Source organism: Ochotona princeps, chromosome 21, assembly GCF_030435755.1.
Source record: "Ochotona princeps isolate mOchPri1 chromosome 21, mOchPri1.hap1, whole genome shotgun sequence".
NCBI classification, from domain to species: Eukaryota; Metazoa; Chordata; class Mammalia; order Lagomorpha; family Ochotonidae; genus Ochotona; species Ochotona princeps.
In genome coordinates this window covers 24,953,625-24,980,523 of record NC_080852.1, presented here as the reverse complement: position 1 = coordinate 24,980,523, position 26,899 = coordinate 24,953,625, and the positions used below count along the sequence as shown (strand labels likewise).

The following is a 26,899-nucleotide window of genomic DNA, read 5'->3' as shown; positions in this document are numbered from 1 at the left end:
GCTGCAGGGTCACCGGAGACAACTACAGCAGGTCCCATGAGGCCTCTTCCCTACCCACAGAACAATGACATCTAGTTTGTCATCCTACTGGGGATGCTGCAGGGCAGGGATAGGGAAGATCAGGGGGCTTCCCTAGAGCACTGCTCCACACTAGATTGGGACAGTGCACACCTTGCAAACACCAAGAGTGGCTTTGGAAATGATGAGTTAGAGGCACAGAGAGGCTTGGTCACAATGTTGAGGTCACACAGGTGGTGGTAGGCAGACCCCAGGCCAGAGAGCTTCCCTAACATTTTGCTGGTTTTGTTTGTTTTGCTTTGGTTTTTAAAATCAGAAATCAACACGGGCTTCCCCCACACCCCCTCAGTACAAGTGCTTAGAGAGTCGGGCTGTGTTCCTACCTGGAGGCTGCAAAGGCTGGGAATCATTAACCACGTACATGTGTGGTACTTGTGTTGGGGTGCTGACAGCTCCTGGGGAGATGCCCATCCTCAGCCCCCAGGGCAGGACAGGTGAAGGACACATACAGAGAACACTCACACAGAGGCAGAGGAAGATGCCCTGGGGACCCTCCTGAGCAAATGGAAATGTGGGGCCTATCAGAGGGAGGTGGATGTCACACAGGCTCTGGCTGCCTTGGTGGAGCCACTGCCAATGGAGGGTGCTTGGGCCTCACAGGCAATCCTGGCTGGGCCTGCCCCAGGCACTAAGCTCGTTCTCCTTTTATGGGCCCCAAGCACTGGATTAATGAGGTTTCCACCAGATCAAGCCATTCCTGCAACAGGATCAGTCAAGTTGGTTTTAATGTTCCAATTCCTTTGCTCTCCTGCAAGCAGGGAGGAGTGAGCTGCCAGGCCCTAGTGCACATGGCCAGGACAGACAGAAGTCAAGGTCGCTGCACAGTTCCTGCCTACCCCAGAGGGCCTGGGCAAACCTGACTCCTAAGTGCCCAATTGAGCATTTTTTTTCAGATCTGAGGAGCACTCCTGATACCTCTGACCAAGGAGCCATCCATTTCTAGCCCATGGCAGGTGTGGGAAAGGCATGAGGAGCAAGCCAGGTGGACAGGACCAGAGGTAGCAAGTGCTAACAAGGGGCTCCCTCATGGTAAACTGAACGTGGTCCTGGTAGGTTGATTTCAAACCTCTTCATCGTGGGGCTGCCCTCCTGCAAACAGCAAACTAGGGCCAGAACTGCATTAAGCCATGGGGCTCAGGGATGGATGTGATTCCCACTGAACTGAAACCTCTCCCCTTTTATTTATCCAAGTCCCATGGTACAAATCCCTGGCCTGCCACCCCCCAAATCAACTGCGTTCCTGATTCGTGCTCCCATGATCACGGTGTTGTTCTGTGCATGATTAGCTGCTGGTTCTCCAGACACTGCTTCAGCTTGTCTTCCGTCAGCGTCAGCCGCTGCTCCAGGATGGAGACCGTCTGCAAGACAAGTGACCGTCAGGGGCGCAGCTTGGGGGCCCCGGGCTGCCCTGCTTGCCTGCTTCTGCCCACTGCCCAAAAGGCTGGGGGTCCTGCCTGGTTCCCTGTCTCTCGTGGTTGTGGGTGGTACAACTCTTGCCTTCCCACCCACTCCTGGCTCCAGAGGGTGGATTTGTACTGCTTGTGAGCAGGGGCAGGACACAGTAAGGGAACGCAGAGGGCAGGTCCCACTGTTTTTGGTTACTCCCCAAGACAAACCCAAGAGTTGGGAAGACCTGGCCCTGGGGGCTGGTGCAGAGGCAGAACCAGCTGCAGGTAGCCTGGGCTCTGGCCAACCGCATTAGCCGTCTCCACTGCAGAGGTGAGCAAAGTGTAAGCCAAATGAAGGCACTGCCCCCAGGCCTAGACCCAGCTCAGGCGCCTCCTTTCCCCACCTGGAGGGGCCTCACCAAGGGGCAGGGGCTGCAGGCTGAGAGGGCAGTCCCCTGAGCTCAGGTGGACCACTGCAGGAATGTGCTACATGGGGGTCTCTGAGGAAGGGGCAAAGGCTGCAGGGAGTACATAGTCCCGGACACCTGACACAGGTCTCAGTTCTTACGCTGCTTGGCCCACATCAACCATGAAAACCATGCCTGTCTTCCTGTGTCCTTCCTGAAGCTGAGCCCTCACTCTCCTCACCAAACCCAGGATGGTGGCTGGTGGCATGTTCTGCCCCTACCTCTGGGGCTCTCATGCTTCATGGGCTGGGGCCAGTGTTGCAGACATGCCAAACTCCCAGGCACGCTGGAGAAAACTGCCCACTTCTCGTGGTTTTGGACAGTGTAGGCAGGCAAACAGCAACGAGGAGAGCCCACATGCCTCTTCATAGGGGTGGCCTACACAGCCTGCCCTAAAATCACCACCCCACTCTGACCAGGGGGCAGCTCCACCCATCACCTCCTATTCTTCACCAGGGATTGTTGAGTACCCATTGTATGCCAGGCCCACACCCAACATAGGATAAGGGCATGGGGTGGGGGGACAGATAAATGCCCCTCAAGAAGTTTTACCCTCATCCCTAGGACTCTATTCTGGGAGGCAGTCTCTAAGGCTGCTATGGGTTCTCCCAGCGGCACACACAGACGTCTGCTGCCAGGGCAATGTTCCGCCTGGCCCTTAACTCACCGAACCAGGTACGGACAGACCCTGGGAAAGTCAATGCACTAAGGGGCAGAGCTGGAAAAGCCGGCCGCATTCCCCCATGCAGGCAAGCCAGTCGTGTGTATGCACGCGCATGTGTATGATCGTGCACATGTGTCTGTAACTTGGAAAATGGCAAAGGAAACAGCCCCTGGCCCTGCATTGCTGGAAGTTTCCACCACTGCTGCAAGACTCACACAGACATGAAACATTCTTCACCCAGACTTTTTCCAATGGCCCTGGACCCAAGGCCACGGTGGGGAGCCAAGCCTTTTTTTTTTTTTTTTTTTAAGTCATTTCATGGGAAACTAATTTCCAAATGTGGAGACATGTATAATGTGCTGAGCCCACCCAACTCGGGGCCTCCAAGCAATCCTGTGAGGCATCCATCTTCCAGTTAGGGGGTTATGTGACCACCAGACCTGGTGCTGGGAAGTTCCTCTAGGCGGAAATGCATCACCAACTGTACAGCCAGCCCCAAGTGGCGATGCCAGACAGCAGAGGTATAGACCAATGCTCCCTACCCCTTAGACCTGCGTTCCTGTTGCCAGCCAGGCTCTGGAGACTTGGGTCATCTGCCTCTCCTGTATCTCCTGCCCCCAAGTCTCCTCTGCCAAGGAGGCACCCCAGCCATACTGGGTCCCACTGTGCTCCATCTGAATGGGGAGGGTGCCTGGCAGACAGGAGGTTCTGGGCTTTGTGGGCCTGGGAACCTTGGTGTCACAGTTTTCCTACCAACTTGACCCCACTGTAGCACAGTGACTCCTCACGGTGAGGCTGAACCTACAGTCTGGTCTGGAATTTTACCAGGTGCCTCTCTCCCATGTCCAAGAAGAGTCTCCTCAGTGGCCGAGAGGCCCCACTGGGGCATCCAAGTGGTGACTGTCAGCACAGTGCAGCTGGTGTGGTGAGGGGGACAACCATTGGGCCACCTGCAGGAGTCTGCCTGGGCTGGGGGGGGAGGGGAGAGGGCCTTGTGCACAGCATGTGGGTATGTGAGGCACCCTTGGCAAGGACTAGTCTGGCCATCTCACAAGCCTCATTTGCAATGTGTGATAGGCATCTGTCAGTTCAGAGCAGCAACCGGAGAGCACACGCCTACACCAGTGCCTGGCACCCCACTGGACTTGGTAAACATGTGCTGCCTCAGTATCCCCTTGCCCCACCCAGAGTCCCAGAGCCCAAGCAGGGGACCCAGGCAGACCCTGAGACCCAGCCTAGCCCAGCCTGGATAGTGCCAGCTACTCACTTCCCCTCCTGTCCTGGTCCAGCCCTAGGAATTCTGCCATGGGGCCTCTCCTTGCCAGGCTCAGGGACAAAGCCACCCCTGCGCAGGAGGGCCAGCAAACCCACCATGGCAAACATGCCTACGGGCTTTCCTCAGCCCTGTAGCGTCGAGTTTTCTTTATTAAGGGCAAAGGAGAACTGACCTTCCCGGGGACCCTGACCCATGGGACTCTCATCTGATTGTGTCTAGAGGAGCAGAGGCCAGACACAGCACACTAAGCCACTGCTTGGGATGCCTACCTCCTATACTGGAGTGTTTGGTTCCAGTTCCAGCCCCTCAGGTTCCGACCCAATTCCCTGCTAACACTCCCTGGAATGAAGCAGATGACAGTTACAGTGCTGGGTCCCTGCCACCCACTGGGAGACCCGGATGCAGTTCCTGACTCCTGGCTAATAAAAAAAAGGAGAGGCTCGGAGGAGGATCGGGTTGGGGCCAGGTGTCAATGAGGGAAACATCCCTGCCCGGCCCAGGAGTCTGTGGGCTCCAGGTCCTTACTTAGCACAAAGGGAAGCAGAAGGAAAAGCTGGGAGTGCAGGACTGCTTCTGGACAGCCTGTATGGTCAAAGTGACTGGGACAGAGGTCCATTTCCCAGAATTCCTGCTTTCTAGGAAGGCTTTCTAGAGCCTTCCACAGGCCCCTCCCATTTGCTGAGCCAGGAGGAAGTAACCCTCCCCACGGTCTGGGTGTGGAGCCCAGACCTAGGCCTGCTGGAGGAAGTCCTGGGCCTGGGCTCTAGGAGTCACCCTGATGTCTTGCTACACTCTGGCCTAGGGTGGCCCTGGCAGCTAGTACTCAGAGTGGCCACGCGTGCCCATCTGCCTTCCACAACTCCTCAGGTCAGGCTGTCCCATCTCTAGCTCTCTGAAAGAGAAAGAGGGGTACAGGTGAGCTGAGGGGCCCTGCAGGTCAGGATGATGTCAGCAAGGCGGCAGTCTGACTCCTCACGGGGCTAAGTAGTAGGGCCTGACAGGGAGGGTCCTACAGAGGTGCTGGGGACCAAAACCCAGAGTGGGGCTGGCTCTTGGGAAACAGATGGAAGATCTACGGTCTGGGGTTTCCACCCTGACGCCCAGGTTGCCTAATCCCCTTGGGAACAGGAAGCCACAAGTCCCAGGACCCTCAGCTACAAAGGATGAGGAACAGGGGACGCCTTCCACGGGCGAGTATGGTACTCTGGCATGCCCAGGGCCAGACTGAAGAATGCAAGCTTTCCGGAATGGGAGAAGAGGCCTGGCTACAAGCTGAATAACAGAGGGAGTGAATCTGTGCTTCAAACCACAGACCAGGAGTGCATCCCGAGCCAGGTCCCTTCCAGCAGCTGCTCTACCCACCTCAACATCCACTGTAGCCTCTGCTGAAGACCTGGCTCAAGCAGCTGGAGCCATAATTTCTCCAAAACCCTGAAACCACTCGAGGCCCTCAAGACTCTCCTCGGGAACATCCAACATCAAGTACCCTACCTCAGCTGGTCCCCCACCATGTTGCAGCACCAGTGCTGGCTGGCTGCTCTAGCACTGCTGACAGCAAGCGACACTTTGGCAGGGGAAGAGAATTAGGTGACTACCAGCCACTCACTCAACCTATGGCTTACAGATAGCTCTGCATGCTCAAGGCTGCTCCACAGTCCCCCAGCCCCCTCTAGCTCAGGTAGCCCTTCCGCCCAGCAGCCCTGGCTCACCCTGGCCAATATCCCTCCTCATGTCCTCATCTGCTCTCACCACAGGCCTAGGTGGTGCCCATGCCCTCTCAGGTGAATGTGCTGTCGGTGTCTATGGTGGAGGTTCCTTCCTGAGGCTTTACCGTGAACTGATAGGTGGCACAGAGGTGCCCAATGATAGGTGTGGGCTGAGAGACAATAGTCAGTCACATGCCCCCAAGCTAGAGGCACAGCAGCAAGGAGAGCTGCAACTACCTGGGCTCCTTCTGCTCCTGTGCTGAGCCTCCCAGCACTGGGCCTTTGCTCTCAGTACTTTGGGGCTACCTCCAGCTGGCTCCCCTCAAGCCCCTCATCCTCATACCTGGGCTTTGTGGACATTCTCTCTGCCCTACTCCTGAGTCCTTTCATCTTCGGCCTCCACCATGTTTCTGCCTATCCCATTCCTGTCCAAGAATTTGGAAATGAAGACCCAACTCCTGCATCCTAATACCACTGTCACAGCCCAACTCCTGTTTCAAGGCCTGTACCAGCTCCTCTCTTTTAAGACACCCTTCCTAGTCCTGCCTACCTTCCCCTCTTCCCAGGGTATTGTGGCTTTAGCACGAGTGTGCCCCTAGGAAATAGAGTGGGATGGCCGGTAAGTAGGGACCTCTGGCCTACGCATTATAAACACAGGCTAAGGAGCTGTGTGGCTTGGATTTTAATTTAAACTTGACCTCTACCTTGCTGTGTGGCTTTGGGCCAGCTACCTGCCTGAAATGCATTTTGCTTATAAAACCCATGTCTCCCAGGATCAGTTGAATGTTCATTTCTACAATAAACAGCTATGCAGCATGTGCTGTGGGCCAGTCTGGCACAGTGTACACTGTGGGCAACCTGACTGCCCCAGCCGCTGCCCTGGCTATGTCCTGGGGATCAGGTTAGGCAAAGCCCTAGGCACAGGTAGGGTGTCGGAGGCTGGTTTCAGATCAGGCATAGGAGAGTCTGAGCCATCAGGGCACATGGTGGTCTGGCTGTTGCTTCAAGCTCTCTCGAGACAGCAAGTTCCTTTTAATCACTTTCAGGGCTAGGGTGAATGTGTCTTTCCCCAGGAGGTTCTCCTGGAGGGGCCAGGGCTTCTTTAGCCACCTTCATCCCTAACACAGGAGTCAGATTCCTCAGGGGCTATCCTGCCCCACCACTGAGGGGCACCCGGGCCAGGCCAGGGAGGTGTGCTGGGGCTGGCCACCAGCACCCATGCGGGTCTTCACTGTGCCATACAATCTCCTTTGGTTTCTCTGCAAACACAGAAAATGTGGAATTAATCTCTGCTGTAGCTTGGTTTTGACTTCACTGAAATCCTGAAGATCTAAAACAGATGTAATAAAAGGGGACTCTCTGCCATGAGGGTCTTGTGAACTATTAAAACAGAGCAAGGCTGCTGGGCCCTGTGTTGGCCTCACTCCGCCTTGTTTCCTGGTGTGTGTATGTGTGTGCTTGTCACACGCACACATGGAGGGACATGCCTTGCTAATGGTAGGCCATGTGTTGGGGTTATCAGAGGCTATAGAAGCCAGCCCAGCCCACCACCCGAGTCTCTGCTGCTCAGTCACAGACACTGACTGCCCAGTGCCTAATGGTCTGGCACAGGGGCCTTCGGGCGGGGGCCGGGGTAAACGCAAGGCCTCAACAGCCTGTTGGCACCAGTATACTAGCAGCACCACCAAGGCGCAGGCTTTGTCCTTCCTTGCTGATAAAGATGCCTGGCACACAGGAGATGCACACTGAGTGCTGGCCACGTGTCCAGGGATGAGCCTGGCTGGCAAGGAACATCACCTAAACTTGGCCCTGGGCCCTGGCAGGTGTGAGGAGAGTTCAGGGACAGGTAGGAGGGTCTAACCTCCTTGTACCATCTCTGCCGAGCTGGCCTAGTGGAAGGAAGACTCCCGGTCTCAGCAGGAAGTGGGGGGTGGACAGTGGACCAACAGGCACAGAAGCAGCTGGTTCCTCCCCTTCCTCCTTGGCCCAATCTGACAAAGCTGAGGCACTGAGGCCTGGATCTCAGAGCACAGGGACAGAGGGACCCAGGACCACATCCAACTGATCCCCCCCATAGGTTCCTACAGAAATTCCTCCCACCTATCGGGGCTTGGCTATTATCTGCCTAGCCACGCTCTCTACCCTACAGCCTGCTGCAAATACCACAAATGAGCTTTGGCTCCCCCAGCCCAGTTCACATTTCTGGTTCACATTAGCTCAGGAATATAGGATTTCTGTGCAGTTTCTGCATCCCTGCCCCCACTTTTCCTCAGGCTCAGTTCTCTTTGGGAAGTTGGGGAGGCAGTGCTTCTATCCATGTATTAGCTGTTGCTGGATTAAGGAATCTCAGCCAGTTTACCGTTCTCAGTGCTTCACTGTAGCTTCTTTTAAGTAAGTACAGCCCTTCCCACAGCCCCAAAGGAGAAGCAACACAAAGCAGGCCTATTTGGGCCTGGCGTGGTGGCTTTATGGCTAAAGACCTTGCCTTAGGCATTCTGGGATCCCATATGGGCACCGGTTCTAATCCCGGCTGCTCCACTTTCCATCCAGCTCCCTGCTTGTGGCCTGGGAAAGCAGTCGAGGACGGCCCAAAGCTTTGGGACCCTGCACCCATGTGGGAGACCTGGAGGAAGCTCCTGGCTCCCGGCTTCGGATCAGTGCAGCACCCACCATTGGGGTCATTTGGGGAGTGAATCAACAGATGGAAGATCTTCCTCTGTCTCTCCTCCTCTCCGTATATATGACTTTTCAATAAAAATAAATAAATCTTAAACACAAACAAACAAACAAAGCAGGCCTATTCACCAACATTCACAAAACTGGGTGCTCCTGAGGCCCAAGGGGTGTCATTCACACCAAAGGGAGACCTGGGACACAGTTGCGCTGACACCAGCCTGGGTTCTAGCATGTTCTTTGCCATGCATATGCAGGCTACCAGTTGGAGGATGCCTCAGTAATGGGCTCAGCTGAGCACTCCGTAATGGACTCAGTTGTACTGACTCCAAAGGGGAGCATGGGGGGCCTGGGCCCCCGTCTGCCTCCATTTCTTCAAAGGTTTAATTCTCCCAACAATCCACTTGAAGTAGTCAGTTTACCAAGATCGGACAAAATGTGATCAGGCCAAGCCAATGAGATGGCTTGCAGCTTGGGATGTGATGAGGGGGTGTTCTCAAGGTACAAGCCCAGGGTCCACGGCAGAGCAAGGGAAGCCGAAGGGAAGCCTACTGCAGCCTCCTCAGCCTTTCACTGGGGAGACTGCTAAAGGCCAGTCAGCAGGGGTTCAGTTGAGAGCAGCCATGCAGGTCCCTTGGCAGGTACTGGGGCTTCACACATAGGCCTTCTCTGTCCCCTCGCTTGACCGTTCCTTGGGTCTCCAGAGGAGCAAGAGCAAATCACCCAGAGTCCACTCCTTCCCTCCAGGGGGAATAAGCCCCGAGTCAGCCTGCCTGACACAGGGCTCTGCGCCTGCTCCCTGCCTCACAGAAGCAACCTTGAATGACTGAGCATGAACACTGCCAGGCTCTGGAAGTAACCAAAGCCATGGCCCAGCCCATCTGGCAGCAGGCAAGGGCCTTCAATCTGCGGCTTCACTGGGGGAGGGGCTGCTTTTCGTCACAACCACAGACGGGATCAAAGATGGAAAACCACAGAGTTTTCTGCCAGACCCCCATGGGAGCTGCCACCCAGCCCCACAGGCAGTGACAAACATGAGCTTGCCCTGTTTTCCAGGGCTGCTAGCGGGCTGCATGCCATGAGGGGCGGTCAAAGCTTGACACTTGCAGAAGGCGTAGCCTCTCTGGCCCCTCTGGCTCTGCAAACACAGAGGGGTGCATGAGATGCCAAGAAGAATAATGGGGCTGACAAGAAGTTGGGCCTCATCCCCAGCCATCTCCCCCAGTACAGATCAGACAGGATTTGGATCCCTTGGTCTCCCAATGCCAAGTGGTGGCACTCAGGCTGTCTTCAAGTTGACTTCAGCCAAAAGTGTAACTCTTTACTTTGAAGAATGGGTGATCAATTCCAGCCCAAGTCCACAAAGTGCTGGATGTACAGCTGATGTGAGAGGACTCGTTTGTATCAAGACAATCACGAGCCAACAGCCTAGGGGAGGAGCAGGGCTGGGCCTGTAAGTATGCGTGGGGGACTGCTACCGTACACCTCCCTAACAAATCTGGTCTGGGTGCCCTTGGGAGGACAGACAGCTCACTGAACAGGGCAGAAAGTGACAGCTGGCCTCCTCAGAGAGGGACACAGGAGCCCCCATCAAGCCCCAGCACTCCCATCCTCCCACTAACGCAGACCTGAACACTCATCCAAGCAGCCATCCAACAAGGAACTGCTGGGAGCATGGGGGGAGAAGAGGGAGGCTCAGCTCCTAAAGCAAACAGGACGTTCTAATCGCCCTTCCAAAGCAAACAGGCAAGCTCCTCGGCCTGCTCTAGTTAGCAGAGCTCAATGACCTGGGGTACTGAATGAACTCGACCTCCAAAGGGGCCCGGGCCGGCGGGGTTAGCTGGGCTGCTCCCCGCCTGCTTCCCACGGGGTGCAGCTCCAAATCCCGGAGGCCCAGCAGTCTCTGAGTCACAGGCCCCTGAACATGACATCACAGCATTGCTGTGGCCAGCCTGAAGCCCTGGGCACCATAAAAAACAGTTGGAGCAGGAATTTCAAGGCTTGGTATTTTTAAAAAGCAGCAAGATGTGAAACTGGAGTAAAAAATAGCTGCTGTGTGCTTCTGAGGCAAAACCACCACACAGCTCGCTGGGTCCGCGCCACATCCCTCACACACAGCAGCTTCCTCCATTCCTGTCAGCACCCAGAGCCCCATGCCCCACGTTCTTGGCTAAGAGAGACCCCAGGGCCTCTGCAGCTTGCAGATACCATGCAAACCTGTTATCCATGCAGGGTCCAACAAGGAGGCTTGGTGGAGATAGACTTGGCAGCAGTGCTCATTGTAGGAATCGCCTCTCCCTGCTGGCTGCCTAGGTTTCCATTACCTACAAGGGGTACCCCAGGTCACTCTGCAGTGCCCTCACAAAAACCCAAGGAGAAAGAGTGCTGGTCCAGGCCTCTGCCTGCATACCTACTGACAGCCCAGCCCTGTTGGGCGGCCTGGTGATCCAGCCAGCTGGAAACACTCACTTCTCACTTCTGCTGTCCACCCTAGGAAATCAAGAGACAGATGGGCAGCATCGAGACCCTCCCTGCTAAAGTAAAGCAGGAAGCAGAAAAGCTGGGTCAGAACAGCTGGGGCTTCTAGGGATTTAGGCTTCTCTTTGGACCCTTGGGGTCTCACTGAGGCAACTCTTGGAAGCCCTGGGAGGGCCCAGCAGGTGGGTGGCTCCCAGGCAGCCATGGGACAGGAACTTGCTCTCACCAGAAGGCTCAGGGCAGGAACACCACAGAGCCCGTGCACCATGAGGGAGGCACAGCATACAAACTCCTGACCTCAGCCCTAGTACCACCTGAGAATTTCCAAGGGGGCATGAGGAGCAAAAAGCCCTCCAAAGAAACATCTAAACTGCATGCACTGTCAGGAAATAGATTTCCCCTGCAAACCATATTAAAGAATGACTCAAAGAATGACTGGCGGAGCCAGTGCAATGAAGTGGCAGGCTAATCCTCCACCTGTAGCATGTATGGTTACAGGTTCATGTCCTGGCTGTTTTACTTACAATCAGTTCCCTGCTAATGATCTAGAAAAGCAGCAGAGGATGATCCAGGGCCCTGGACCCCTATAACTATACAGGAGACCAGAAGGAGGCAGATTGAAGATCTCTCTCTCTCCTCTCTAATTCTTTCAAGTAAAATAAATAAATCTACAAAAGATAAATATACAAACACCACCTGCTCTTGATTTACTCTTCTTTTTCTTTATCTCTTTTTCTTTTCTTTTCTTTTTAAAACGTTTTTAAAGATTTACTTTTATTTGAAAGGCAGAGTTACAAAGAAAAGGAGAAATAGAGAAATCTTCTATTCACCAGTTCACTCCAAATGGCAACAATGGCCAGAGCTCAGTTCATCTGAAACCAGGAGCTTCTTGGTCTCCCACGTGGGTGCAGGGGCTCAAGACTTGGGCTATCCCCTATTGCTTTCCAGGCATAAGCAGGGAGCTGGATCAGAAGTGGAGCAACCAAAATGTGAACTGTTGTTCATCTTGGATGCTGGTGCTGCAGGCTTAGTCTACTATGCCACAGCACTGGCCCCTCAACAGTTCCCAGTGCCTCCATCACTTTCTAGGACAAGAAAGACCTCTTCTTCCTCTCCCCTCTCATTCTCCTGCCTTGGTAGTCACTGGAGGGTCCCTGGCAGCTGACAAGCCTAAGTATGCCCACTCCTGCCACTCTTGTACCTCCTTTCACTGCCCCCTGGAGAACATGACTGGCCTGGGTGAGCATAACCAGGTAACCATGAGCATCCACAAGGGAGGGTCTACAGCTCTGGGAGCCACATCACCTGCCCCAGGTGTGCCAGGTGCTGAATGGTGGAGCTGACGGGCATGTGGTTGCCTGGATAAGCAGAGCAGCCCTGAAACCCACAGCTGGGGGAGGTGTGTGAAGCTGAGCACACTCTGGCTGCCCAGAGCATGGCCTCTGCTGGCGGCAGGGCCCTGGAGAGCTCAGCAGAGGAACCAGGGGAACCCCAAACAGCAACCTCCCAGGCTCACGGGGGTATTTCCCAAACAACAGTGGGCCAGAGCTGGGAGGTGCTTGCTCTCTGCCTGGTGACCTCAAGGGCCTGACCTGCTGGGTTCTGTCATCACAGGGCCCTGCCCAAGGACTTGGGGCCTTGGGTTTCAGGAAGGTCAAGCCTGGGCTGCAGAAGAATTTATTGATGAGCTGCCCCAAACTCCGCCACAGCTGTTAGATGACAGAAGTTGAGGACACTCTGACATACGGTGGCTGAGATCAAGAGGGTCTGGCTTGTTGGAGAATCCCTGGTAGGTGCAATGGGCAGACAGGGCCTTACTGGCTTGATGAGCCATTATTACAGCCCCGTCTGCATGTGGAATGACATCTGCCGCCAGATCCCAGGTGAGAGGATGAAGTGAGGGCTGCAAAGAAGAGTGCCGGGAGAGCTGCAGGCCTCAGATACCCAGGATCACATCCCTGTACTCTGAGGACCTTCCATCTAACCCAAAAACACTGGAAGACCCAGGAGGCCAGCACCTACTAGGGAGGGCAGTGAGAGGCCATTTAACATGCAAGACTATCCCAAAGTCTCTTTTCCCCATGTAAACACACTTTTGAAAAATAGCATAAGCATTTATAGAAAAGATATTTCTAAGTGTGTCATTATTTTTTAAGGAGTTATTATTATTATTTTGGTAAGAGAATATGCCCCTAACTCAGGGTTAGACAACTAGAATTTTTATGCTGCACAATCCCCAGGTTGCTTTGGTTTCTTCTAGCCCAGGAAGGACTACAGGAAGCCACCCAGACTGCAGGCCTGCTCAGGAAGTCAGAGGCGCAGAAGGGCCAGCCGTGTCACTGCTTCTTTATCACCCCCTTCCTCTAGACCACAAAGCAGAGCAGCTACAGAAGCTGCTTCCCGAGGGCAGGACTGTGACAGCCCTGCTCATGGCCAAGTCCCAGCCCAGACTGCACACAGGGGTCAGGTCCCTACTCTTTTTGCTCAGAGTCCCAATGAGGAAGCCTCTGTGACTATCCCCCACCTCAGAGCACCCGTGGCCTGGCCCAAGAGGCTTCCACCTGACCTGCTCCTCCTTGGAGGCCTGGCTCTGACAGTAGTCAACTGAGCCCCGGGGTCTTCCCAAAGGTGGGCCTGGGGTTCCTTCAGGACCCCTTCTCCCCAACAGGACTCAGTGCTTGTGTGTGCGTGGAAGGAACCCGTCACTCCACTCTGAGGCCAAGCAGTGACTTGGAGCAGGCAGCAGGGAATGGCATCATGGTGAAGATTTCCACCCCCTGACCTTCCCGCCCCCAGCACTGGCCTTGGATCATGACAACGGTGGTGGCAGTAGAGGCACCTGATGCATCAGCATCACAGGGCTCTGCTGGGCACTGTTTCACGAGCTTCACGTAGGCGGGCACAGTGAATTCTCCCAAGTAGCCATTTAGCAGCCGGTGTCCAGGTTTGGAAAGTGAGGCAAATGAGAGGGTCAGTGACTTGCCCAGGTCATAGAACTAGGCCATGGTGAAGGCAGAACAGCTCTGAGCCACATGTCCCACAGACCCCCGAGCTACCTGGCCTCAAGGCCTTTGCTTTGCTCAGGGCACTGCTGAGGAACTACCCTGGAGAGCACAGAGCCTGGGTATCTGACAGCCACACTGGTGCTAAAGGGGCCACATCCAGCCTGTTCAGCAGGAAGCCAGGCTCCCGGGAGTAAGCCTCTAGTGGAGTGCACTGGTTATGTCATCCAAAGGCCAAAGGCTCCATGCCTTACCCACTGGCCACTGCCTGTCACAATCCCCACAGCAATTCCCTGGAAGCACAGTCTGTAGGATGGAGACCTGAAGGTCCTCAGCAGTCACTTGACAAGTGGATGCAGATGGGTGGCTTTGAGAGAGGAGTCAGTGCTGGAGTGACAGACAGCACATTGGGCAGAGGCTGCCCACAGCCAATATCCACAGACCAAGCAGGGAGTCCAGCTACACAACACTTGGAAAGGGTGGTGGTGGTCATTTTGGCTGCAGGTTCCCTGAAGTAGATCACTGTGGACCAGCAGAGCGGGGTCGGCCATGGACCTGCCCTCTGCTGGCCAATCTCAACTTGCCCACGGACTGTGGCTGGAACACCCCAGTGAACGCCCCCAGTCCCAAAGGGGAAGCAGGGCCTGGAAAACAACTGAAGGCCAAGGCCAAGGAAAGCAAGGCCAGATGAACACGAACACACTGGCGTTTCACCCAAAGAATCCAAGTTTCCTTAGGACACACTGGCCTATCAAGAAGGCTCCTCACTTTGCAGCATCTGGGAACACATAGCTTTGCAGGGCAGGTGACCCTTAGCCAAGTGGACTTGCAAAGGAGCTAAATGGTGGGAGGCAGGACAAGAGCAGCAGCAGCACACAGACATGCGGCCACTGGCGAGCCCTCCCTCATCCCATGTGATGTGTGTGTCTAGTAAGGTTACCATCCTTGTCGGAACTGAGAACACATCAGTCCTCTGCACGCACCCTGGAGACGCAACGACAGGAAATGTTTCATGCTATATTCCTCAGGAGCCAAAGAAGCTATTTTTAGTCCTCTTCTCAGACTTAATTTCCAATTTTATCCTATAAGGTTCAAATTAATTCCACCTCCCCTCATCTCTCACTTGATGAGACCATGCAGAACATTATAGGCAGTGTACAGCGGGTTTGAAGTAAGATGTTTTTAAAGTCTTTGCACACTGCTCATATCTCTCTGGGCACACGTTCCTTCTCAGGGACCTTCCAGAAATGCCCTGGTATTGTTCCCAGGCGTCCCACAACCTCCCAGTCTGACACACAGACCCTTGCCTTCACGTGTGCTTTCTTCAGGGGTGCTGCCCAGCTGGGCAACCATGACACAGCTTAGATGCCAGGGTACCGCATGGAGGGCCACCACTACTGGTTGCTGCTTCCTGCCAGGGCTCTGACTGAACTCATTGCACTACAAGGCTGTGTTACCAGCTGCCCACATCTGCCCTGGAGCTTGCTAATGACTGGGGCTCAAGGGCATTGATAACATCTGTTGAGCTGTGGTCTAGTCTTACACACCCATAATCCTCACCATGAACCTGGAAGGCAGAGTCCACAACTACTTGTATATTACAGAAAAGCACAAGGTTGTGTGGAAGACAAGGAGAGGTGTGGCCTCAGACCCAGAGGCTGCACTCTTGAAGTCTCCATCAGCTGTTTGCTGTTTCCTGGGAGTGCCCACCTGGTCATGAAGCCAGTTCTGGTTGGGTGCACTTGGCATGACCAGCACTGGTGATTTTGGAGTCTAGTGGGTCCCTTCTGGCCAGGGCTCAAAGGGCTCTGAGATCTGGGTCCTTGGGTGGGTCTGGCTATTTTATTTATTTGGGATGGAAAACAGATCCATTATATTAAGCTTAAGAACCCAGTTCCTGCTAGCCATCTTCAAGTGGTTCAAATGGCAAACCAGTCAGAGTGGGCGACTGAGTAGGCTCAGCCGGCGGCCTACCTGGGTGAGGACATCCAGCTGGCTCACGATGTGCTCCAGGGTGCTGGTCAGCGCCTGGGGCAGGCTGCTGGGCTCCTGTGGCTGGCTCTGCACCGACTCCAGACTCCTGCCTGCAGCTGATGGCAGGCGGAAATCCTCTTCTGGCTGAAGACACAGAGAAGAGACTTCCTTAGTCTGTTCTGTGCTTGACGAAACACTGAGAGGAACATCTGCTCTGAAGGAGTCAATGGAAAACCAGCAGTTCCAAGTGTCAGAAAGAAGAGAAATGTGGCAGGGTTCCCGCCTCTGTTCACATGTCTGACCTTCTGGGCAGGGGCCAGGCTGGAGGGCGCCAAGGGGTAGGGCCTGGGCAGGCAGGTCTGTGAGTGCCCACAGCTTATTCAAAAGCCCTCTAGGAGGTGGGCTGTCTCCCGACTCTTCACATAGCTTGCACCTTCCAGCAGCATCTCTGTGAGCCCAGAGACACCAAGGCCCACTTTGGCCCTCACAGCACCCCTCCTCCAGGTCAGTTTCACTCCAGTACCTATCCCCAGGACTCCCCAGGCCCCTCCTCAAGGCCCAGCAGCTGCTGCCCAGAACAGTGATCTGGATCACCTGCGGAGACAAAGGCTCTGTGTGACTATCCTAGCCGACGGTGGCAGGAGTTGGAACCCATTGAGCTGTGAGGCGCCTGTTGTCTCTGCTTGACTCTCTGCAGCTCCAGACTCTACCAAGTCAGAGCCTACTAGGCACTTCTGCAAAGCTTTACCCAACCTCGGGAGTACGTGTTCAGTAGAAGGGGTGCCTGCAGCTACATGTGCCTGCAGGAACACTATGATCGGTGATGGCTCACACTTGGGGTTCGCCCCAAGGCCTCAGAGACCCATAGACGCTGCCTCACCGATGGGCACTGCCAATGTTACCACCTCATTGCCCAGCTTCACCAATCCTCGTGGGTTCTCTGCAAGGTAGCACAGTGGCCTGCCTCCTGCTCCCACACCCTGGTGTCTCGTTCACGGGCACTCACAGCTGAAGATGCCTTCAGTCACCTGCTTCCTGTGCCACGTATCCCATCCTCTCCTTACCCTTGCAACTCCTGAATCCCTAATCAGGAACTCTTTGCTGCCTGCTTGCCCCAGCATCCTGTGCCCCCCCCAAAACCCAGGACACTGACAAAGATCAAGGCCCACCAATTTCCCGCTTATCACAGTCAAGGCTATCCCACCCAGAATCCTCCTGCCCACTGTGCCACGGCCCCTGGAGTCTCCTGGTTATGATGATGCTCTGTGAGGATGCTCATGTACTCACCCAGCCTGTGGCCTTGACGACACTGGGCTACCTGCAGCCTGGCCTGCTGTCCTTGGCCTGGGCCGCAGCAGCCCGGTCCCAGGTAGATGCTCTGCCCTCGACAGGCCTGGGGTCTCTGAATCATCCCAGGAGAGGACTCCCAAGCAGCAGAGGAAGACCAGGATGGCATGAGCAGCCCACCTGCAGGCTTTTTGCTCATTAGAAAAGTGTTCTAATGCCATGGGTCACAAACTCATGAGGGCACACTGATCTGAGCGTGGACACATCCAGCTTTGCTGAACATGAGACCCAGGCAGAGGAATGTTTTCGAGCCATGGGTGGTGCCATGTCCTTGTGCCCTTCATCAGCAGCCTGGCTAGGCACTGCTACCATTCTGGCAGACCATGGCCAGGAGGGCTAGGCTCTTCTAGTTCTTCAGGAATCGACGCCCATCAGTGTTCAGTGCCCAGATAAAAGTCTATCCCTCAAGCAAACTTGCCAGTGGCCCACCAGCCTTGCTAGGATAGCCTTCCACCCACCACAGGGGCCCACAGGGCCAGGCAGTGTTGCTGGGAAACGCAGCAGGGTGCAGTGGTTAAGATCACGACTCACAGAGGACATGGCTAAAATCCAAGCTCCACCCGTTGGGCCAGTGTTGTGGCATAAAGCATGTTAAGCCTCTGCCTGCAGTACCAATATCCCATATGGGTGCCAGTTTGAGTCCTGGATGCTTCACTTCTGATCCAGTTCCCTACTAATGTACCTTGAAAAGGCAAAGAAAGTTGGTCCAAAATACTCAGACCCATGTAACCTTCATGAGAGAGCCAGATAAAGCTCCCAGTTGCCGGCTTCAATCTGGTCTATTACAGCCATCTAGGGAACAAATCAGCACATGGGAGATTTCTACGCCTCACACACCACACCACGTAACTCTGCCTTCCAAATAAGTAAATCCTTAAAAAAAAAAAAAGCTTTGCCACTGACCAGCTGAGTAGCAATGGCAAGAAAGAGGCCAAACTTCTCTAGTCCTCTACTTCATCTGGAAAACGAAAATGATGCCTGGGTCAGTCCTTAAAAGGCTGAGTTGTGCGAGGGGTCTGTCTGAAGTTACCAGCACACTCACAGTCCCGAGCCCACGGCTCCCAGGGGTTCCACTTCCAGCCAGGGACACTCTTGCCCTAGACGCCCAGTCTTCACTGCTCCTCCAGGCAAGGCCACTGGAGGCGGGCTGAGGGCCAGCAGTGGGCCAGACTGCTGTGCCTGGCCTGGAAGGGATGGAAATTCTGAGTGCTTCTGCAGAATGGCCAGAATCTCCTGGAGCTAAGCTGCACTTCTGGAAGCTGTGGGGGTGTAGCGAGCACACTGACTGCAGTGACAGACACGCTTCTTCTGAGCCGCAGTTGAGCCAGCTCCAGGGGTGCTGAAGACAGCAACCACAGTGCCCTGGCCCAGTGGGGTGGTCTTCTGAAGGCAGATGAAGGACCATCCAGCTTGCCCAACACCATATGCTTTCATGGGGTCTTTCTGTTTTATCACAACAAACTGGGAAGGACTGGTTGAGGGCACCCAGCTTTGACTCCACGGCTGCCCCATGTTTTTCTCCACTTCCTTGTCAGCTCTCATCAAAGACATGGCAACACCGAGCTTGCCAGCAGCCTGGTGACCACCGTTGTTCATCTGCTGCACTGGCACCCTCATCAGTATCCCCTCACCTCATCTCTTTGAAAATAGTCCTTCCCAACAAGCACATTAACCGTATTCTTCAAAAGGGAAAACCTGAGTTCAGAGAAGTTAAGTATCTTGTTCTAAATCACCCAGCACAAGACAAAAATGACAAAAGCTTGGGCCTGAGCCCCAAGAGTAGGTTCTTCCCAGATGACAGGTGGCCTCTGGCAGGTGACAATGGCTGTCACTGGGCTTCCACAAGCACAGTTGCTTTTCTGCACCGCCAGGAGGCCCCAGATCTTGAGTCTGACACTTCTCACTTGGCTCTCCCAACCATGCCTGCCATGGAATGTCTGCCTGGCACCGAGCTGACAACACAGGAGGCCTCCTGAACACTTGGCTGCACCTCAAACCCCCCACGATGAATTCCTGTGCAGTGAAATCTCCCCAAAGTCTGTGCTTTGGCAAAAGTCCAGAAGCCCTGCCTCCCTATGGCACTGCTGCCACTCCTCTACACTCCAGTCTTCTAGAGTGGGGCATTTCCCTGAGAGCTTGGCAAATAAGCAAGAAAGCCAAGATAAGAAAATGACACAGGGAATAGGGAGAGACACTCCTATCAGGGTCATGAGTAATGATGGGGGCAAAACAACCAGAGTGTTTGCAGGCAGTCATGCCAATAGTGTGTGTGTCCTAGTATCAAGGGTCCTGGGAGCTTTGGAGGGTGCTGAGTAACACCATGTCAACTTCTTATACCATGTCAACTTCCTATACCATGTCAACTTCTTCCTTGCATCAAACAGAAATATCTTAATCCCACAGCAAAAAGAAGGGTGCATCTCCACAATCTTTCTTACCTAAAGAACAAAATCATTAGGGTTTGAGGAAGAGCAGAGATAAAAACCCTCTGTCCTTAGGGGAGAAGCAGGAAACCATCTTGAGTCGAGATCTCCTTGGCTGAGGGTGAGGCAACCCTGCTGGGAGTGCCCTACTTCTGTGACCCCAGGACACAGGGCCTGCCCAAGGTGGAAACTGGATCACGATGACAGAGAACGCCCTCTTTCCCCTCCCCAAGCTATACAGTGGACAGGTACCCAGCAACAGGCATCTCCTGGCATGGGAGAGAGCAAGCCCCCCAGGGGATGCCCCTCAGAGAAGGCTGACAGAGGCGGATGGCACAACACTGAGAAAACCCCTCCCACATCCAGTGCAAAGTAACACTCAATGAAACTCAACTGCTAGGACTGTGGGTTACGTCTTTTCTGCCCTGGACCAGATGTCTGGCATTCACTCAGAAGATTACAAGACACACAAAATGCAAGGAAATTAGACAAAAACCAAACAAGACCAAGAGACAAAGCAATGAGTTAAATCCAATTCAGATGATCCAGATGTTGGCACTATGACCCAGAATTTAAAAACAGCGGATTTTTATGTTAAAGATTCCACTGAACAACGTGCATGAACAGACAGGAAATGCCAACAGAAAAGTAGAGATTGTAAGGAAGACAAGTAGAAATGCTAGAAATTAGAGACTCAGTAATGGAGATAAAGAACTGCTATGGTGGGCTCAATCGAGCTAAGGATGCTGTATTAGTGCCCTTAAAGAGAATGAACAGAGCATCCAAAAGCTATAAGACACATCAAGCTGACACATGTCTAACAGAATACCAGAAGAAGAGATAGAAAAGATGTTTCTATCTGTACAGGTTTGCTGGCAATGAATTTTTCCATTGAAAAAAAGAACCCCCACCCATGAAGAGAAGTGCAGGTTCCATGGTCTGCCATGGAGTGCAAATGCCAGAGCCGAGCCTCCTCAGAGGCTCAGACGGAGCTGTGGACAACACAATCAGGTGCATATGGAGGATATGGCAGTCTATTGGAACCTGCAGAGGATACCTGACATCACAACAGAGGACAGAACAAATCAACCAACTACCCCAGCCATGTGCTGGCAGTGAAAAACTGGGCAAACGGAGACTCTAAGATGGACTATGTCAATCAGTGATTCTGCAGCAACTTCATTGTGCTTGGAACGGCGAGATTGGCAGCAATTCGTAACTGTTGAACTATCAAAACCACTTGAGCAAGACCCTCAGAGCATGCCCCACATCGGGGACCTGGATGGGTGGGAGGCTGGGTGGGGCTTCTCCCTTTATCTCCCCCTTTACCTCAGATACAGAAAAAAAGGGAATGTGGAAATAATAATCTTACCCACTTTCCTGTAGCCCTTGAACCTTTGTGCCCTAAATTAACCATGTAAAGATTATCAAGAATAAATTTAAAAAAAGTCTTTCCCCTTCATTTCTAAAAGATACATTTGTTAAGCACAGGATTTTGATTGGCAGACTTTTTTTTCTTTCACTATCTTTAAAAAATGGTTTATTTTATTTATATAAAAGGCAGAGTTACAGATAAAGAGAAACAGAGATTCTTTGAGCCACTAGTTGACTTCCTGAAAGGCTACAATGGCTGGGGTTGGGCCAGACTGAAGCCTGGAGATTCATTTGGGTCTCTCAAGCACGTGCAGGGGCATAGAGACTTGAGACATCTTCTGCTGCTCTCCCAGTACATTAGCAGGGAACTGGATTGGAAGTGGAGCAGCCAGAACTTAAACTGGTACCCATATGGGATACCAGCACTGCAGTTGATGGCTTTGCCCAGTCCACCTGCATCTCCAGCCACAATAAATCTATAAGCAAGAGAAGACAGGTGTGGGCATTGTAGCTCAGCAAGTTAAGCTTCTGCTTGCAATGTCAGCATTCCATAAGCACCAGGCCAAGTCTCTCATGTGGGAGACCCACATGGAGACTCTATTTCCTGACCTCAGACTAGCCAGGCCCTGACTGTTACAGGTATTTGGGAAGTGAATCAGTAGGAGGATGATCTCTCTCATTCTTTCAATAACATACACATGTTTAACAATATATATATGGGGCCCGGCACAGTGGCCTAGTGGCTAAAGTCCTCACCTTGAACGCGCCAGGATCCCATATGGGTGCTGGTTCTAATACTGACAGCTCCACTTCCCATACAGGTCCCTGCTTGTGGCCTGAGAAAGCAATCAAGGACAGACCAAAGCCTTGGGACCCTGCACCCATGTGGGAGACCTGGAAGAAGTTGTGAGCTCCTGGCTTCGGATCGGTGCAGCACCGGCTGTTGCAGTCACTTGGGGAGTGAATCACCGGACGGAAGATCTTCCTCTCTGTCTTTCCTCCTCTCTGTATATCTGACTTTACAATAAAAATAAATAAATTTTCTTTTTTTTTTTAAAAAAGATTTATTCATTTTATTACAGCCAGATGTACAGAGAGGAGGAGAGACAGAGAGGAAGATCTTCCGTCCGATGATTCACTCCCCAAGTGAGCCGCAACGGGCCAGTGCGCGCCAATCCAATGCCTGGAACCTGGAACCTCCTCCGGGTCTCCCACGCGGGTGCAGTGTCCCAATGCATTGGGCCGTCCTCAACTGCCTTCCCAGGCCACAAGCAGGGAGCTGGATGGGAAGTGGAGCTGCTGGGATTAGAACTGGCGCCCATATGGGATCCCAGCGTGTTCAAGGCGAGGACTTTAGCCGCTAGGCCACGGCGCCAGGCCCAAATAAATAAATTTTCAAAAAAAAAAAAAACTATTCCTTTAAAAAATATATATATATGGAGAATGAGGCAGGCATACTGGTGCTAATCTTCCATCCTGTGATGGAAAATTATGTATCTATTAATTCCATTTACGTCAAATTTCAAAAATTACAAACCCAACAACAGTAACAGCAAGCAAATGAGTGGTTTCTGGGCTGGAGGTAGAGCAAGCGGACTGACTATAAAGGAACACAGGAAAGTTTCTGTAATGATGGAAATCTTCCTTATCTTGACGGTGGTGGTTATAAGTCCGTATTATCTTCTTGTCAAAACACATAGAATTGGGATGGGCACTTGGCCTAGTGATTAAAACACTGGGTTCCTGTTCCACGCCCATGTCCCATACCCAGTCAGGCTCTAGTGTCCTGCTAATGTACACCCTGGGAAGCAATAGTGATGGCTCATGTAGTTAGGTCCCTGCCACCCATGGGGGAGACCTGGCTAGTTTCCACCTCCCAGACTCAGCCTTGATTCAACTGTAGGTTTCCACAAGCATTTAGGGAGTGAACCTGAAAATAGGAGTGTTTGCTCACTTGAGCTCGCACATACTCCCTTTCTGACTCTCAAATAAATACATTTTTTTAAAAGATTTATTTATTTTATTACAAAGTCAGATATACAGAGAGGAGGAGAGATAGAGAGGAAGATCTTCCGTCCGATGATTCACTCCCCAAGTGAGCCGCAACAGGCCGGTGCGCGCCAATCTGAAGCCGGGAACCAGGAACCTCTTCCAGGTCTCCAGGTCTCCCACGTGGGTGCAGGGTCCCAATTCACTGGGCCATCCTCAGCCATCCTCGACTGCTTTCCCAGGCCACAAGCAGGGAGCTAGATGGGAAGTGGAGCTGCAGGGATTAGAACCGGCGCCCATATGGGATCCCGGGGCGTTCAAGGCGAGGACTTTAGCCGCTAGGCCACGCCGCCGGGCCCAATAAATACATTTTTAAAAACTTCAACTCACAGATGCATTGTTTTGAAAAGTGATAAATATTACTATTTTCAAATGACAAAAATTGAGGGAAAAAAGAGAGAGAAGACATGCAACTGCAATGCCCATAGCAGCACACTTATCTATCCATCACCTATACCTACCCCTGATATCAGCCAGCATTGACACCTTGCACTCAAGGTAAAAGCCACAACTCCACAGGCTGGGATCAACAGGCCAACCTCAAGGCCAAAGACTCCGGGTCAGGCCATAAGACCCACCACAGATGTGGGAATCACTTTCCAAATGCAGAAAGCCAAATGGTCCCGTTTCAGTGCGGTGCCAGCCTCAGAGCCTCAACCCGACAGAGCAGCAGTTTCCCAGGCCTCAGGGCCTCAGGGGTTCATCCACAGCCCAAGACAGGGGTGAGGTGTGAGTGTAGTCAGCCGACAGGCAGCTGTGGCTGGAACTTGACCATCCAACACCATGAGCAGACCTGACAGAACCTCCTCTGGTGGTAGAGCAGACAATGATTAACGCCTGCTCAAGGTGCCAATTTCTCTGTTTCTCTTCATCTCTTAACACTGGAGCTTGCCTGCTGCCTGGCCTGCTCCTGAAACTGACACTATATAACAGACAAAAGTGTCCAAGATCTGGTCCACAGACTGAATATAGGACAGTGAGGGAAAAGGAGGTGAACTGGGTGCGGTGGTGGCAGGGGAGGCATGAGCTGGGCTGTCTGCCAGGTGACTTTCTTGTACAGACCCAGCTGGGCAGCCTGTCTGGCCAGTGTCCACTTAAAACACCAAAGCATGTCACCATGTTGCTAAAGCAGGGCCAAGCGTAGTACTGGAGGGCACACACACAGCCTGGGCCTGAACCGTTTCAGCTCTTCCCCCGCACGCAGCCATCTGCCGAGTGAGGATGGGGACTCACATACACAAGAGCTTCAAGTCCTGCTCTCAGGCCTCTGGCTTCGGCAATCTGCCCTCAGAATGTTGACAGGCAGCCACGTCTGCTCAACCTGGCCCTGTTGCAGGAAGCAGAGAAGGATACAGAGCTCGCCTGGGCTCTACCCATGCCCAGCTTATCCAGTGGAACGGGCAGGGCTGTTTTCCTGAAACCAAAGCTTAAATGAAGCAGCAAGGATTGTGGTGCCTCAGGTTAAGCTCCTGAGATGCCAGAATCCCACATGAGCGCCAGTTTGAGTCCTGTTTCACTTACAATCTAGGTCCCTGCTAATGCACCTGGGAAAATGGCGGAGGATGGTCCAAGTGGACAGGCCCTGCCAGCAACATGAGATCCAGATGAAGCTCTTGGCTTTGGTCTGGCCAAGTCTTGGCTGTTGTGGACATTTAGGGAATGAACTAGCTGATCCTTCTTTCTGTAACTCTGCTTTTCAAACAAATACTTAAAAATTAAAAATCTTGCGGGGGCGGGGGGGAAGGCTCAAAAGAAGCTTGGAACCAAGGCTGGTGTGAAAGCTCAACTAGCTACTCTTATACCTGCAAGTGTCGGGATCCCATATGGGTAAAGGTTCATGTCCCAGGTGATCCACTTCCCACCCAGCTCCCTATTTGTGGCCTGGGAAAGCATTGGAGGATGGTCCAAAGCCTTGGGACTCTGTGCCCATGTGAGACCCGCAAAAACTTCCTGGCTTCAGATTGGCTCAGCTCTGGCTATAGTGGCCTTTTGGGAAGAGAATCAGCAGATAGAAGACCTTTTCTGTCTCTCCTCTTTGTAAATCTGCCTTTCCAATAAAAATAAATACACCTAAAAAAAAAAAAAGTAAAAGCAGCAGCCTTGTCATATACTCACTCTACATATTTGCAGATCAGATAAACTGTTACAGCCTTATTTGCCCTATAATTTAGGGTTCTGGTCTGGAATCCAGCGAGAAAGGAAACTTCTGGTTCTAAACATAGCCTTGGACCCAAGAGGAATTTTGGTTTCTTAAAATCGTCTGTTTGGCAGTCTTGCCAGTATTCCTCCAAGCCAGGCCAAGCAGGAACAGGGGATTTGGTTACTGTGACTGGCTTCCATCTTCAGATCAAGCACCAGAGTCCCTCTTTACAGCCCCAGCCAGGCCCCAGCACGGGTGGGGTGCAGGCTCACCTGTGAACGCTCACAGACTCAGGGACTCGGGGCCGGCCCACCAGCCTCTGAATTCAATCAGGCCTGTGCACAGCACTGTCGGGTCTTAAAACACCTCAACTGCAGGCCTCTAGCTGTCAGAAACCGACATTGGGTCCTCTGGATTAAACTGTGCTGACACTGAAGGGCAGGTCTAAAGTGGAAGATGAGGGCTCCTCATGTCTGCTCCTGCCCCGGACCCCAGATCCAGTGGTCCAGAAAAGCAGTGTGCCTAGGCTCCAGGCCCCTCTGTCACTCCATTACACTTGTGCCTGAAAGCATGTGGGTGAGTTTAAATATTCCAGGCCCAAGGCAAGCTGAGGTTCCCACTCCAGGGCTGGGACAGCTACTCTTCATCACTCTGCTAAGTCACTTACCTCATTTTACACGGTTTCTTTCTTTCTTTTCTTTTTTCTTTCTTTCCTTTTTTTTAAATTGGAAAGACAGATATATAGAGAGGAAGATCTGTTTGCTGACTCACTCCCCAAACGGTTGCAATGGGCAGAACTGAGCCAATCTGAAGCCTGGAGCTTCTTTCTGTGTCTCCCACGTGGGTGCAGGGTCCCAAGGCTTTGGGCCATCCTTGACTGCTTTCCCAGGCCATAGGCAGGTGCTGGATGGGAAGCGGGGCCACTGGGATTAGAGCTGGCACCCATATGGGATTGCGGTATGTGCAAGGTGAGGACTTTAGCTGTTAGGCTACTGCATCTGACCCTCTGCACGGTTTCTAAGTGCTCCCCACATACAGGTGGAAAGGCTGCCTTGGCAGGCAGGCAATGGCAAAGCTCTTTGGAATCTGAATATGCCCCTAGGAGCCAGAAGCAGAGCTGATAGGTCTTACTTAATGGGCAACAGGCTTGGGAAGCAGGAAGGAGACAGGAGTGTGTGAAATTAGAAGCAGAAGGCTAAGCCACCTCAAACCAGCAGAGGTCAGGAGCCTGCCAGCACCCATGCCCACTGCAGCAAGGAGCCCCGGAGGACAACTCTACCCTCGTCCCTGTGGGAGTCCATGAGCTAGGAAAGCAACCCTCACATCATTTTTTCAAAGATTTGTTTTTTAATGTAAAGTTAGATTTACAAAGCGAAGGCGAGACAGAGACAAAGATCTTCCATCTTCACAATTCCCTCTGCACACACACATGCTGTCTTAGGCAGCTCTTACTCGGTTCCATCCCACAAACATCCCAAGGGCCCACTATTGGCTGGTACTGAGAAGCTTAGGGTTATCTGCTCTCTACATGGAGCCAGAAATCCCTCCCTTCCCCACACAGAAATAAACACCCAGGCACCTGGAGCAGAAGGAAAAGGATTCTGATGAAGTCCTGGGGTGGACTCTAGTGTGGGTTTTTTTTTTTTTTTGGTTGGTTGTTTTTAATTGGAAAAGTGGATATACAGAGAGGAGGAGAGACAGAGAGGAAGATCTTCTGTCTGATGGTTCATCCCCCAAACAACCGCAACGGCTGGAGCTGAGCCAATCCAAAGCCAGGAACCAGGAGCTCTTCTGGGTCTCCCACACGAGTGCAGGGTCCCAAAGCTTTGGGCTGTCCTCGACTGCATTCCCAGGCCACAG

The 26,899-nt window shown here is 53.0% G+C and overlaps 1 protein-coding gene across 1 annotated transcript in view; it reads right to left on the bottom strand.

Moving 5' to 3' along the window:
• Positions 1-786: 786 nt before the first annotated feature.
• POC1A (POC1 centriolar protein A) overlaps positions 787-26,899 on the bottom strand; it is a 63,147-nt gene continuing 37,034 nt past the window's right edge. Inside the window, exons 10-11 of the mRNA XM_004581519.2 lie at positions 15,707-15,850; positions 787-1,436 (exon numbers count right to left, since the gene is read on the bottom strand). Of these exons, the coding sequence (XP_004581576.1) occupies positions 1,338-1,436; positions 15,707-15,850 (243 nt within the window). The 3' untranslated portion in view covers positions 787-1,337. The remainder of the gene's footprint in view (positions 1,437-15,706; positions 15,851-26,899) is intronic.